At 31.8% G+C, this 16,609-nt stretch overlaps 1 protein-coding gene across 1 annotated transcript in view; it reads right to left on the reverse strand.

Moving 5' to 3' along the window:
• Positions 1 to 15,826, reverse strand: part of Sh (Potassium voltage-gated channel protein Shaker) — an 89,925-nt gene extending 74,099 nt beyond the window's left edge. The window contains exons 1-2 of the mRNA XM_088264251.1: positions 15,784 to 15,826; positions 14,681 to 14,855 (exon numbers count right to left, since the gene is read on the reverse strand). Coding sequence (XP_088120377.1) covers positions 14,681 to 14,855; positions 15,784 to 15,826 — 218 coding nt within the window. The remainder of the gene's footprint in view (positions 1 to 14,680; positions 14,856 to 15,783) is intronic.
• Between the last annotated feature and the right edge of the window lie 783 nt (positions 15,827 to 16,609).

Raw genomic sequence — 16,609 nt, forward strand, 5'->3', positions numbered from 1 at the left:
AATTACGTCATGAGTTGGCAGGGATAAAAAAAAAACATACTAAGAAGCTAAGAAAATATTAGAGCGGCTCTGAAAAAAGAAATGTACAAAAATTCAAGCTGACTACGTAAACGGATCATGGAGGTGGATAGATCTCAAATACACCCCAGGCAACATAAATGGCCGAACGACTAGGTTAGACTTGAACCTAGGTTTGAGTCATGGTTTTCTCACTTCTAAGAACAATAAATAACTACTTATGAACCTGGAAAGTCCAAAATTCCTTCAGATAAACGCCAATTTTAGTAGTGATAAATGGTTTTATTGGAGTGTCTGTATTTTATTCAAGCAAAATCTCTACGAGACTTAAACTTTCGTTAGAAAAACCAAATAGTTGTTGTTGCGAAATCTAAAAAAAATATAATTATGATAAAACAAAGCAAATACATTTCAATTGAAGAGATTTCTGAAAAAAAAAAACAAAGAAAGTGGGGCACTAAATCAAAAAGTGGGCACAGGATTAAAACGCTGCACTTCAAAACATGATGATCGTGTAATAAAAAAAAATATCACAAAAAATCTGTTCGCATCAGCTCCAGAACTAAGAGCACGACTACAGAAAACCACCGGTGTCAGTGTTAGTATACGCACAGTTTAAAATAAATTAGTAGAATTTGGATTACTGTCCAAAAGACGTGCAAAAAATCTCTTTATAATCAGAAAATTAAGAAAAACTGCTTGGAATGGGCGAAAACAAAAAAAAAAAACATTAGATGGGGGACGGTTGGGAAAGAGTTGTATTTTCTGACGAATCAAAATTTAATTCCATTGGTCCAGATAGTTTGCAAACAGTTCGCCGACGAGCTGGAGAACGATATAGTGACGAATGCCTCGCACCCACCGTTAGACATTTGTCTTTTATCATAGTGTGGGAATGCATCACAAAATAGAGTGTTGGTAATTTGATAAGGATAGAAGGATCAATGAATGCTGAAAATATAAAGAAATAATTTTAGAGGGTTTTGTGCCAACAATTGACCACATAACTGAAGAAATAAATGACCCTGAATTTCAGGATTTTTCTGCGCCTTGCTATCAGACTTCTTCTGGGAATGTGCATTTTTTTATATGGGTATTAATGGTTAACTTTTTTACATTCAACATTTATGAGACTAATTTTGGTGGTGTACAATGAAGACGTTCGTAATTGAAATCAGCATTGAGTTTCTGATTTATTGTTGATGGCTAAAACTTAGGTTGATACAGAGAGTCCCCAAATATGAATTAAGAACTGCTCGATGTATTCACTAATAAATTAAGAAAGTTGGGCAAAATCCTATATCAGATAGAGAACGAATATAAAAAGCTCAACTTAATTCAGTGAGTTCGAAAAATGTTCATCCCCGCCCAAGGTTGAAATCAGATAACCGAACCACCATCGCCCATTGCCGCGAAGGAAATAATTTGTCTACCATCAATCTCATTTCCCATCGCGCCTGAAGGCGGGGGGTAGGAGAGCTCTGAGCTGGTAGTAGGGTGGCGGGTGAAAGGGGAGGGGGTGTGAAGAGGGTACGGTAAGGAGATAGGTTTAGATGGCGTAAAATAACGTAGAGAGAATTTAGCGGGGGCTTAGTTTCTGTAACGTTTTAGAGCGATAAACGTAAGTACACAGACCAACCTCCACTGACTTTCGTGAACTTTCAAATTAAACTTGAACGTTCACATTATTTATATTGTTAAAAACATAAAATTTTAAAACTAAAACAAGCTAAAAATGGCGCGTGCAGCACCGTTCACGTGATGGATGTGAAATATCTTAAAAACTTATAATAAGAAATTTGTATTTATTGATTTTGCAATTCGTTTATACTTACAGAACTCCATAATTTAAATTTTAAATGTTAACTTCAAACATTTATTTTAAGGGCCTAGTAAGTTAAACGTATTATTTAACAAAAAAAAACATTAAAATTAAATTCTTGACAATTGTTTCGCCTTATTAGGGCATCATCAGTAATTATGGCTTACCATAATTATGAAGCTCTAAACCGGGACAGGTAGAGAAAAAAAACAAATACAGTGGAACCTTTTATAACGATCATAATTCGTTACGTAACTCTTATAACCAGCATCTTACTCGTTGAGCGAAATACACGTTAAGCGAAACATTTTTAGTTGCTCGTCAAAATGTTTGAATAGTTGAACCCATTTATCCACGTATTCAGTTTGGGTCGTCGTATAACTCCATTCCTCAATTTTTGATGCAAAAAAAGTTTTTTGGGCGACAGTTGATCAAAAAGATTATCTCGACTAGATCTCTCTATTTCTTCCCATTTTAGTAAATTATGCAGTCCAATCCATGTAAAAATTTCGGCTACAGAAACTGTTTTCCCATAATTCTATGTAAGGAATGCACCGTCTGAATAGATTAATAGCCAGTGCTCGCGCAAATCGGGACAAAATCTAAACCGCATCCCCTATATCTTGTCCACATTCGCAATATGGTAAATTTGCGAATGCATTTTATCATTTTAGCATTTTATCTTATAAATATGCACAGGCAGTGAGCAGTGCCCAGACCTTAGGCGACATAACATCGATATGGAAGGCCAAGACAGCGATAAGTTCTAGTACCATGGTTTGAGTGGGATTTCAGTTTAAAGGTTGGCGTTATATGCTCATAGATGCTGTTTGGAATCTTCCCAATGTTATTCCCAGATTGATCTATGTACTCGTATATATTTTAATGAAGAGATTAAGTCAGCCATCGTAGAGCGGGTATGGTTAGTAGAACCGCTTTAACGCGCTTCCTTTGCTTAAGTATTCGCTCTTATATATATATGTATTTATTTAAATATATATATATATATATATATATATATATATATATATATATATATATATATATATATATATATATATATATATATATATATGTATATATATATATATATATATATAATATATATATATATATATATATATATATATATATATATATATATATATATATATATATATATATATATATATATATATATATATATATATATATATATATATATATATATATATATATATATATATATATATATATATATATATATGTATATATATATATATATAAATATATATATATATATATATATATATATATATATATATATATATATATATATATATATATATATATATATATATATATATATATATATATATGTATATATATATATATATAAATATATATATATATATATATATATATATATATATATATATATATATATATATATATATATATATATATATATATATATATATATATATATATATATATATATTCTCGTATATGTATATATTACGATTTGTACTCTTAATTTTCATAAATTTCAAAAATCAAATTTAAATAAAAGAAAACGTTGGAGCGAATAAAGTATGAATAGAGATGTACGAACGCCTCCATTTGTAAATCCGCAATCCCTAAGCACGTGTGCGAACAATTCGAATATTTAGCACTGGATTTCGTATTTAATCGACACTTAATCTCTCGTATTCTTTATTTTTATAAAAAAATTTGGTGCATTTTTTTTTAGAAACTGTTTTCTGGGAAAAATCGGTGCAACAAAAGACGCCTAAATAGAGTTTTCAGTGTTGTATCAAACTAGTCTTTTTACAACGCTGTTTTTCCTTGTGCGTTTATAGTTACTGAGTTTAAAAAGATAAAGAATAATGTGATCTTGAAAATATCAGGAGTAAATAAAACAACATATCTAGTACTTTTAAGCTGTCCTTTTTTTACTATTTAAATTTATATTAAAATACTAGTATATTAAAACAATAAAGTCAGATAATTATAGAGAATCACAACAGAAACTTAAGTATAGTTAACCAAGAAGTAAGTATAAATAATATGATTAATATCACATTGCGCCATTTTGTCACCTTACAAGCAATGTAAAAATTATTAAATAGGCGTTTTTAATAAATCAATATCATAAATAATTAGTGCAATAGTTTAAGATACCGTTAATATATAAAAAATAATATATGTAGAAAGTTCTAATTTATTTTTTAATATCCTTGTTTTCCACTAAATTATATTGAAGTTGAAAACATAATTTTAGTTATTTATTTCATCCCCTTTTATGTGATACAAAACGTATTGTTTTTTTTAATGTCGTCCTTTATAATGCAAAGGGAGCTTTCTATGACGATATGTAAAGACCAAATTATCTTAATACGTCAAAACGAAAACGTCCTTTATAATGCAAAGGGGGCTTTCTATGGCGATATGTAAAGACCAAATTATCTTAATACGTCAAAACGAAAAAAATGTTGAATAAAACACATTTTGTTCACCCCTACGATTTTGTCTGTATTCAAATACGTTTTTATAGAATACGAGTACAAATAATGATATATATTTGTTACTAGGTTGAGTGTTAGGTTATAAAGGAATGATTTTTAAAAATACTTTTGGTAGGTTATATTGTGGTTATAAAATTATACTACTAGTTTCAGAAAAGCAATCTAGCCAATCTTATGTACAGAGAAATATTGTTAAGTTACCTTAAAATATTTTAATTAGACCTTATATCTACATGGGTTGAATAGCGATATTTTTTTATGGAAGAAAACTGGAAAGATGGTTTTATAAAGAAATTATTAACAATGATAATCCCGACACATAAATCATGGGATTGAAATGCTACTCAAAATAAAAAACATTCAATTTCAGTCTTGAAACGCTATCTATATCTAAGCTCAGACTATACTGTATTGATTTTATACATACATACATATATATATATATATATATATATGTATATATATATATATATATATATATATATATATATATATATATATATATATATATATATATATATATATATATATATATATATATATATATATATATATATATATATATATATATATATATATATATATATATATATATATATATATATATATATATATATATATATATATATATATATATGTGTGTGTGTATATATATATATATATGTGTGTGTGTATATGTCTCTATTTGCTAGATCTACTCGAAATATTTTGTACTAATCTTTATGTTTCTGTGGTTAACTATAATTGGCTTGTTTAATGCATATATTTTAATGTTTTCATTTACATATATTGCTGCTGTTAACTCAAATACAAAAAAAATCACAAGGGCTCTACCATATATACTGCAGTTGGACTGTTGGAGATATAATTTTACTGTCGTATCTATAAACTTATCGTTAATCCTATAAACTGTTTAATTTTGTGTTTAGTTTTATTTTGATTTACCTTTTGATATGATAGTAAAGTAAGATTTGAAAAGTAAAAATAAGTTTGAATTCATTTCACGAGAATCGTACAGGAGACTCTGCTTCCACAGTCGAACCTTTTCAAAAATATGCCATGGTGTCTGTCAATTTAATTTATGAATTTTAATATCTTTCCAACTCAACAAAACACTAGATTTTCTACGGGCTTGCCTCAATAATTTATAAAAATTGAAGTTGTTTTTCAGTTGAGGATCTTAGACGTTGATTCAGATGACGTTGTTCAGCGTTGAATAAAGGTTTTAGTTAAGTCGTTATCCTCTTCAACCTCCCCTTTAAACTAGCACTCTCCGGAAGTTAGGGTCGCTTTGCACTCGGGTTTAATACAGGTCACAGGTTTAGTACAAAAGTGACTACATGCTGGGTAAGTATTTTGTATACAGTAGGCACCAGAATCCAATTTAAAACCCCCTTGAACACAGAAGCAAAATAAGGGTTAATTAAATTGAATTTTGCTTACTAAAGTGGTAACAAAGTATCTGTGTACATTTTTGTAAAGGAATAACAACCAGTGCTAGTTAGAGACTTGCCTAAAGATTTTTTTTAAATAAATTAAATAACACGATATCAGTAGGTAGAATAGTAAGGATAGAGAAAAAGACACATTACAAACATCCGAACAAATTGAAAATAAATAATTGTTATATTTATTTTGATTTTTTTTTAACTACCTAACGTCCAAGTGACTCTGAAATCTAACTACGGCTTATGCAACACCGTTTATCATGTCCCTTCTCAGGCTTCAACTTTATAAGTATCATAGCCTATGCCTACTTGTGAATGGATTTACTCTTTATGTTTAAAGTTACTATAATTTCATGTAATTCATGAGTGAAAATTCTAGGCAAAAACATTTTGAAACCGAACCAAGCCCAACTTATACCCAGACCGATTTTCTTTTAATTCGCTCCATTTGATTTGTCTGTCTCCGCGCTTCGTGATCCTAGGCAGTCCTGTTCAGTGCAAGGCTGTATATCTCAACCTTGGTCGGGTCATCTTCACTATGTAGTACCAGATTTATCTATAATATGTCCTTGGCTACTTAAACCGGCCTGGAAATACGGTGAAAAGATAACGCGCGAATTACAGTGAAGATAACTTTAATTTTATTTATTATTTCGGCATTAACTTTGTGGTAAGACATGTTACAATGATTAAAGAAAACACTTATTTTTTACCACTTGAGTTTTATTATAGACTACATAATTCAGAAGTTAAACTTCCATCATTCAGGTCTGTATAATAACTAAATTATAAAGTATAAAATTGTTCTATAAATAAGGAGAGGGGAAAGTAAGGGGCAGGGGTTAGTCAAGGGGCGGAGTTTGAAAAAAAAGGAAAAATGGAAAGCAAAGGTGAAGAATATTGAAACAATATATTATTTAATAAATTATAATACTAATAATTATGATACTAATCACTCATTTCACTCTCATAAATTAAAATTATTACACCTTGTTCCATATAAAGGCCAAATTACGAATTATCTTGAAAATTTAGAAATCCAAAAAAACCTAAATTCTAATAATAATTCCAGGAATAAAGTCCAGGAAAATATAGACATTTGTTCGTCTCGCAGTACATAGGATGCCAACACCACATCTCAAATAAGTGAAGCGTATGCCTATACATCTTCTCAGAATCCAAGCATCGAGACTATGCAGGGTTTTCGAAAATATCGGAACTCATCTCTTTAAGGGAAACGTTAATTCATAACCGCAATTTGTTAAATTTTAACTATCTAAACATAAATGTAATGGATGCACGTGTCAAACGCATCGCGTAGTAAAATAAAAATCGATTTACGTCCTCAGTTGTCGATTCATTCATAAAATGCAACGGAATTTTATTTCCAAGAAATAAATATAAACGTGAAAGCACCTGCAATACGGCGCGGTGTATCCAAGTACGCTGAGTGATGTCATTTATACGTCACGAAGGGCATTCGTCGAGAGCGAATGCCACGACGCATGCGTGGTAGCTGCTCCTTTACGTCAGTAAACAAACCTTCGTAGGACGTACCTACGCTACGCGGTGGCACCAACAACATGCCGTGTTTTGAATTATTTTGCATAAAAATTATCCGACTTCACGTTTGTTTAGAAATTTAGGTTACTTGGGATTCTTTCGACACGCTACCAAGTTGCTTGTTCTACTCACAGAACACTGCGAAAAAGAGTTAAGTTAAATTTACTACGTTCGAATGCTTAGCATATGTTAAAAAATAAATTTCACGATTTTAAAGCTTAAGTTTTTATCTTGTATATTTTCACTTTTATTGTTTAGTGTGTAAATTGATAAATTTATTTCAACGTACATACATTTTATGACAATAGACAAAAATAATAATTTTACAGATTACGATATAAACATTAATTAAACTGTCCGGGATTGAGTTTCTGCGGACAAAACTGTATCTAGGGAGTGAGGTATTTGCTTTTTTTTTACTATTTATAATTTTATATTGTAGTCGATGGTACTTGCAATATATTTTCTTCAGTATTTTTTTTTACAACAGTGAACATGATTTATATCAAAATTATCGAAACATCGTAAAATCATATTTTAAACATCTTTTGATATAAATCATGTCATAAATCATGTTTTGTATCGGACAGGATAAGCAGACTGCAAATACATTTTACGAAGATTTTGATTTAAAGATGACAAAAACAATAGGGTGAGATATTATCAAGAGTCTATTAGGTACTGTCACCAGGGCTGGGATTAAAAACGGAAGTAAGCACTTTAACTATGTCGTAAAGATACCTTTAACTTTGGTTCTAGACGTCGGATAAAAACTATAGTTATCTGCACGTTAACGCGTTAATTTCCGTATGAAATCGATTCCGAGTAAATTATTATATTTCACGTTTACTCTATTCGATTGTATCTTTTGCCATTGTTCGATTGTCAACATTTCGAAATTAATGTTTTTAATAGATTTATATTATCCACTGACACTTCGTGATGGAATTGCATTTTTAATTTATTATTAGATTAAAACCAATATTTTTAGCTTTTCCACTTTTTTATTTGACCAGCGACCGGGTTTCGTCGTTACCGACATCATCAGACTGGTCTGATGATGTCGGTAACGACGAAACCCGGTCGCTGGTCAAATAAAAAAGTGGAAAAGCTAAAAATATTGGTTTTAATCTAATAATAAATTATTAATGTTTTTACTAAAAAAAAAAGAAACAAGATCGAAAAAAATTCGGTACATAAGAACTTTTGTTGTTGTTATTAATTGCATCATTTTGTTGTTGTTATTACTTGCATCATTTTGTTGTTGTTATTACTTGCATCATTTTGTTGTTGTTATTAATTGCCTTATTTTGTTGTTATTATTAACTGCATCATTTTGTTGTTGTTATTACTTGCATCATTTTGTTGTTGTTATTAATTGCCTTATTTTGTTACATTTCCAATTAGTTTAAATTATTTTTTCTATGTTTAATTATTTTTTTAAAAATTCAATACGTTTTCTCATAAAATCAGTTGCGTTTTTGATTCTTACAATTATTCAGTGAATGCAAATTTAAAATAAAAACTTCGTCCAGTATATAAAATATCGTTTTACTGTTTTTTTTCAGATAAATAAAAACAAACACACAGTTATTACTTAAAACATCTACGACAAAACTAACCTTAATAAAATGGTCTATCAATTAATATGTGTTAACTGAAAATGTGATGTCTGTAATATGAAACTGCCGAAAATGTGAAACTGTCGCAGAAACCTCAGAAATAATATTATTACTACACGAAATTACAAAAAAAAAGAGTTTGTTCTATCTTATCTAGTTCAACTAATTGTATGGTAATCTGATATTTTAAATTGAATACAGATATTATAATAGGTAAAATTTATGTGTCGAATTTGATTGTAGTAAGTAGATTTCTGTGGTACCTTACATGCGATAAAAATTGTCACACTCGGTCACCCTCAAATTAAATTTAATCTATTTTTTGTTATTCAATCAACACCTATTTTCTTTTTGTATATTGCGACTGTCATTTCGTTTAAAATAGTATTTTCAGTTTGGTATTCTTCCTTGTTCGATTAGAATTATTAAATTGTCGTTTGTGAATACATTTTTAATGTAATAGCGTTATTACTTTCATCCACGTGTCTTGAGAATATAAGTAAATTCAAATGATAATAGCACTGTCAAATGATAATAGAATGTGTCGCGAGCTCAAAGTGTGAAATGCTTTCGTTATAAAAATAATATTATTTGTAAGCGTAATATCGTTGTGAACGTGAGTGACAATTTTCGATTGTACCCAAATTTAGGGAGCTATGATTTCCTTTGAAGAAATATTTTAAAACAAGAAAAAGAAACAATGAGAGGCGTTCCGAAATTTCTTTTACATTTGCACAACACATTTTAAAAAACAATATTTATTTTTCAATGTAATCTTAACTAATAATGAATAAAATACATGACATCATGATTTATAAAAGAAACACATATTTGTATTTTGGACGCTCTGCTAAGGACTCCTGGGTCGTGCAAAAGTTTAGGATTCATATTATGTCTTTTTCTCTCCAATATGTTAAACATCGATATTTAGAAAAACATGATCATTAATATCTTTAAATTATTTATAATAAAACAAAAGTTGAAGTTGCTGAATATTTCAAGAGAAACAAGACAAACAAAGTACATTATACCAATATTTTTTCCGCGAAAATTAAACTGTGTAAAGCTGTAATGTTCCTTGAAAAGATTCATTTTTACGCATCGGGGTAAATCAATAATACGCAATAAATTGATACAAATATAAATTGGTAAAAAATTAGTAAATTGCTCACACCTATGCTCTATTCCTTTCATATTCCTTTAATACCGAATGTCGTCAAATAATTCGCTAAGTTACTTGATTTGCAGTATTATGCGCACAGAGTAAAAAGGAAGTAGATATTGAACGAGCAGCATTTATGTGTTAGTCGATTTTGTATAAGGTTGCATACATTTTGTCAACTAAATTCCGAGAGATATTTTCGTCGCGCCTAAGATGAAATCTATAAACAGATTATTTTCCACAATAGCACAAAGCATTCATAAATATTCGAACTCAATTAACTTTTGAAATATTTATGTTGAAATCGTGGTATTTCTAGCATAGAAACCCCAAAAGTCCTGGTAGCCAATGGGTCAAATGTCGCTCACTCCTTTCAAGAACGTCATAAATCAAAAAACTTGATTTTTCAGGAGAACGTTTTTAAAGTTTAAAAATATAATACAATGTATTAAAAATAAATATCAAGCCACTTTTTGAACTTTTTACTGTGCAACAGATCTTTTTAGGTAAAACCTGAAGGTTTTTTCTCCATTTTAAAAATATTTAGTATATTTCATTAAATAATTAAACAATACCTTTTCTTCAAAATGCAAAAACAACACTTTCTGCCCTGTAGCGGGTAAATATTAAGTTAAAATATGCCTATTTTGCTGGGATATAGTACATTTTCTGGGCATTCCGAAAACATGCACACCTGAAAATTGTCGATTTTTGATTTATGACGTTCTTGAAAGGAGTGAGCGATGTGCCCACGACTGGAGAATACAATTCCAGTATTCTTTTTTAACCACGATATTTCGGGAATATAAAAATTCAATCCCGGAACTGCTCCTAGGATCAAGCAATAGAAATTTCGATACTATGCGAGTATTTATAGTTTTACAAATTTTTTATATGGTTTGCGATGAATTATATCGTTTAATATTAAATAAAAAGGAAGAGTAGGTACTACGATTGCAAAATATCTTTTTCTTTTGACTCTTATCCGCACCCAACGGTACATCAAGCACCGCATCAGACTGACGCATTGTACATTGATCGTTAATTATATGACTGCAAGGTGATCAGTCACGCGGTTCAGCTACCAGTTCAGGGTAAAATTAAATAAATATTAGAGATAAAATCTCTGAGAACCGAACCTGGGACCTCCACTACGGTAGCCAAACTTTACTTCCCATAAATTAATTCTGTAATTTAGCAAATAAAAATCTATCAGCGGAAGCTAAACTGGCAGCACACAATGGAGTTCTGGTTCCAACCCTTATGTATGGAAGCGAAGCATGGAGTTGGCAAAAGAAGGATGAAAGCAGACTGAATGCAGTCGAAATGCGATCCCTCAGACGAATGTGTGGCAAAACGATGTTTGATAGATGTTCGAATGATGAAATAAGGAAAGAATGTAAGGCTGAGATAAGCATTATCGATAAAATTAAGAAAGGTGTGTTGAGATGGTTTGGACATGTGGAGCGTATGAGTGAAGAAAGAACGGTTAAACAAATTTATGGAGCGAATGTAGTTGGAAAAAGAAGCAGAGGACGACCGAGGAAAACTTGGCACAATCAGGTATGTCAAATACTTGAAAGCGGTCGGGTCAGGAGTCGTAATAATCGTCGGGTATGTATGAGGAGATGCATGAATGTAGAAGAGGCAAAGAATGTTTGCAAAGACAGAGTGGTGTGGCGTTCGATTCTCTCTGCCTACCCCTGCGGGGAAGCGGCGTGATGGTTAGTTAGTTAGTTAGTTATGTTGTTTTCTAAGTTAACAACTTTTTTCAACGTTAACAAATTTTCTAGATACGGAAAAATAATCTCGGAAAGGTTTAACAACACAGAAGTTTGTTAAACCTTTCCGAGATTATTTGTTCTCATTAATTTGTTGTTTAGTTTGTTCTCATCAATAATGAACAACGACCAAAAGTATTGTTGCGTGACTATCGAGAGTTTGCTCATATTGTCAACTGCCGGGAAGATTTGGATAAGATAGGAAGTTTTCATCTTAGAGTGCGTGTAATCTTTATAACAGATTTATAAATAAAAAATGTAGTGGTGATTTTTTAAATCCGAGATACTTAACAAAGTACAAATTTCATCCGAGAATCAAACGTATTTATTATGTAGGTGTCAGATAAAGTAAGTTTATAAAAAAATACATTCAATCCAGAATTTTTGTATGTACACACAATAAGGAATTTAAAATGTCTCGTCCTCCAAAGTTGAAATATAATAACTATTAAAAATAATAACACTTGTTTAATACCACTTAATGAGTTTTATTTCATTACACACGACTAGTTTTGAAAACTACAGATGTTTTCACCTGAAGATGAAAACATCTGTAGTTTTTTGAAACTATATATATATATATATATATATATATATATATATATATATATATATATATATATATAGTTTTAAAAAACTAAAGATGTTTTCATCTACAGGTGAAAACATCTGTAGTTTTAGAAACTAGTCGTGTGTAATGAAATAAAACTCATTAAGTGGTATTATACAAGTGTTATTATTTTTAAAAGTTAAAATATTTCAACTTTGGAGGACGAGAAATTTTAAATTCCTTATTACCTATTTGCCTTTAAGCGTTAGAATCGATATTATAATAATTTAGAAAACATGTACATTTTATAAAATATTATTATTTGTTGAATTAACCTAACATCAAGAATGAATGTATATTTGCGATTTTATAGTATATTTTCAACTTTAAGAAAATACATACTTAGTTTTTAAATTGTACGCGAATCATAACAATATTTTCGTTATCTATTGTGATGACTTTGATGAATTGACTTGGGATAGTTGAGAAAGTGAACATTTCATGGAAATGTGAGGGAGTTTATTTTTATTTTTAACACATAAAAGATATAAAATAAAAAGCAATCGTAAAAAAAAATATTTTACATAATTTTCACCTTTTTGTACCACCCAGTGATTTGGCTCTAAATTCAATCCATACGTTTTATGAATGAAATGCACCGGTTTATTTAATAAACGTAACATCAATTCGAAGAGATTACCTTTTATCTTTGTTTACGTACATAGCTATTAAACGTGAGTTCTATTGTCTAATTATGATTAAAATTCTATACCGGTACACCCTAGTAAATTTATGTTGTAATAAAATAAATTGTATTTATTACTGTCCGGGTTTTACAGAACTCCAACGTAATGTGTAAAATGATATTTTTTTTAATTATGAAAAAAAAGCTTTTTAAAAATTATATTTATTAGTTTAGATCGAGGTAAGAATTAACAGAATGCAGAGATATTAGTCAAGAAAATCAATTATTTACCATAGTCTATCCATGCACATAATTACGGTATGTAGATAACGTTGTTATGTCCCGTTTAATAAACGTTACGAGATCACATACGTATACTATGTATATACAAACTATGTATTTACTGTATACAAATTAAATGTATACGTGAATTGCGTTGGATGAGCCAAGAAATTTCAAACAAAATTATATTTATGGAAAATTTTATCCGAAAATATTTAAATGTGGTTCAAATAAATGTAAATTTAGTAAACCTATAAAGTACGCAAGCATTCTGGCGCAACTCTAAAATATTTATCGCGTCGATTATACGGGTAGGTTCTACAAAAGTATTACGTAAGATCTGCATTACTCGGACTATCGCACTTTGCATTAGGCCATAGTATCCCGCACAGTCAAAGGAATAATACACAAGTATGATTTTAATTATCTCCGTCATAGGTTTTCCAGACTTGCTGATATAGTTTATTTAAATCTGAATTGAAAACTTTGCTTAATTCAGACCCTAAGACACTCAAATAAAATAGCAAGTGCCAAATCAGGCAAACCCAGTCAAACGAATGTATAATGAACAACCAGACTAAAATCATGTAGGCATATCATAAAATCATGTAGACATACTAAATTTCAGAATTCGGTTCATCGTCATCGTTTGGGTTATTCGACTTATTTCTATTTGACTTTATGATAAGAGGTTAATTAACAACGTTGTAAATAACCGATGATAAAATCGTATTCATCACAGTCGGGATCCTAATTATTATAAACAAGGGTATTAAGCGGATATTAATATGTATGTAAGCCGTGATATCGATGGGAAGATATGAGTTTACAGTGCCGCCCCTAGTAATTTTACTAGGCCAGGCAATAACTCCGTCTGCAGTCATTAATAATTTGAATACTTTTGATATCAAAGTTTATGTGTTAGTTATTTGTTATTCATTACACATTCTTTCGAATGTCGATTGATCGGTGTTTAATTATTTACATGCGAAAGGATTTAAGAGTAGATAATGTCCGATCTAATCGCCGTCTAACATGGCGCAATCATATTCTTCTACAAGCGGTCACATCAAGATATTATTTTATTAATTATAATTTAAAATATACAATTGTTAAACATGGCGCGCGGGATGAGCGCTGCGTTCGCCCCGCCCTCAGGCTGTCCCTGTTTACGCTTACAGATTACGAAATAGAGCAGGATGTAAATATCCAGAAGATTGTCCTCGGCGAGTAGCTTTACCTGGGGTCCTCTGCCTCTTCTGCGTCCCGGGGGCGGTCCTGCCTCGGCCGGAGGACAGGGGTGAGCCCCCATCTCTCCACGAACTCGATGCGGGCAATGGTGGCTGCTAGCCCCGGGCCCTCGCCCCGCTTGCCGCTACCAGGGCCCCCCTCACCATCAAGCCCGCCGAGGGAGTCTCGTGATCATTCTGGCAGCTATTGCGAGGACCGCCGGCACATTCTCACTTCTAGAACTCGACGTCTTTACTTCTGTGCACACTCAACATTCTAGGGAAGACGGTTAACGGTAATTGAGATAAAGCGCGACAATCGCGTTACGGCAATCGGTGTGAAGGAAATGCGGCTTCGCTACGCTAACTGACCATGCTTTATCGATCGGATGAGCTAGTTTTCAACTTATCCCAAAGCGGTTATCTAACTGTGAGGATCGCATGTTCAGTGTGGAATGAAAAAATCTATATATCGTGTTGTCTGTTCACTTAAATCATGAGTCTAAATTTGTGGAAGATGACTGACAGTGGCGCTCCAACCGCAAATTTTAGGACGACTCATCCGACTATAGCACATAATATCCCCCGCTGAATTGATACTTACCTGTAGAGAATAAGTAATAAATGGTACCTGTGCTCGTTTTACCTTATGGTTTATTCATAAATCTCCATAAATAGCCAAAATAATATTACGATTGCAAGATGGCCGACTGACTTACACAGGGTAGTATCGCATTCATTCTACTGCAAGCATATCCGCCCGACGGTTTCCGAAATCATTTTACTTTCATCAAGTGACATCACGTGAATCAATGGAAGATAGACCTTATTTAAAAAAAAATACAAACGAGCAGCGGGAATATTAGTACTCATTACCCCAATGTACTAAGTTTCTTAAATGGATTCAAGAGCTTGCGAAGTTCGGTAAAATTGTTTAAAATATTTTTTACCTTTTTCAAGTAATATTACGATGCGGTAGGCAGTGACCCACTGTCACTAAATTTCAAACAAACCGTTTGAAAACAACTGAAACAAATCTGCTTCGCCCACGGCACTCGAAATACACACTGAAGTTTCTTTAGATAGAATTCAAATATCCTTCAGTGCCACGGACACATCTTCCACATTCCACCGATGTTGGGAAAGAAAAGCCGCATTTCCGTCACATCTGCAAAACGGTCACTTTCCTATAAACACGGCCACGCTCGCGAATCAAAAGGTCGCAAACGCCCGTCGTAGTTTCCGATACTCGCGTCAGTAAATACGGCGAGTGTTTTGGCGCCAATTATGTTATACGTCCGAAACTAGTCATAAATGACATTAGGCGATAAGATGAATGCACCAAACCCGACATTGTTTATATACAAACCATTTGACATGTTCAAATAATTGTTGTTATTTTATTATAACCATATTTTTTACAATTTTTGTTGTTTTTTCAGGTTAGGTAATTTTGGCGCGTGCTTCAGTTGTATTTAAATCCGGATGGTGTCGTGTCGGTGGAGGAGTTAGTGCGCGCGTAGGGCGACCATATTTACGCGATTTGAGGTTAGGTGAGAGTGAGAAAGAGCGCGCGCTACCGGATGAGGTTTATAACGTACTGGCCCGGGAGCCGGCGCGCGCATCCACCCACTGCAGTAGCAATCCCCTCGGCCGGTCCGAAGAATGACGGCTCGTTCCGATTTCGCTTGGAAAACGGTCGCCCCTCGCGCTCGTACTACGCGATGCAGCATTCGGAGGAAATTCCGAGAAGAATTCAAAACTTTCCCAACTTTCTTTCCATCAAAAGCCTCAACTTTGGCCGAGACATGTCGTACATAAGTAATGTGCTTTACTTGTTTGTTAACACCCCTCGCAGGTTAAGCTTTACGATCCCTTAACACTTTTTTTCAAACCTTTCCTCAACATTTGTAATTGATATTTTCATTATGAATTGTATA

The sequence above is a fragment of the Brachycentrus maculatus genome, unplaced genomic scaffold, assembly GCF_059751285.1.
Source record: "Brachycentrus maculatus isolate JH-2025_06_01 unplaced genomic scaffold, ASM5975128v1 h1tg000221l, whole genome shotgun sequence".
Classification (NCBI taxonomy): Eukaryota; Metazoa; Arthropoda; class Insecta; order Trichoptera; family Brachycentridae; genus Brachycentrus; species Brachycentrus maculatus.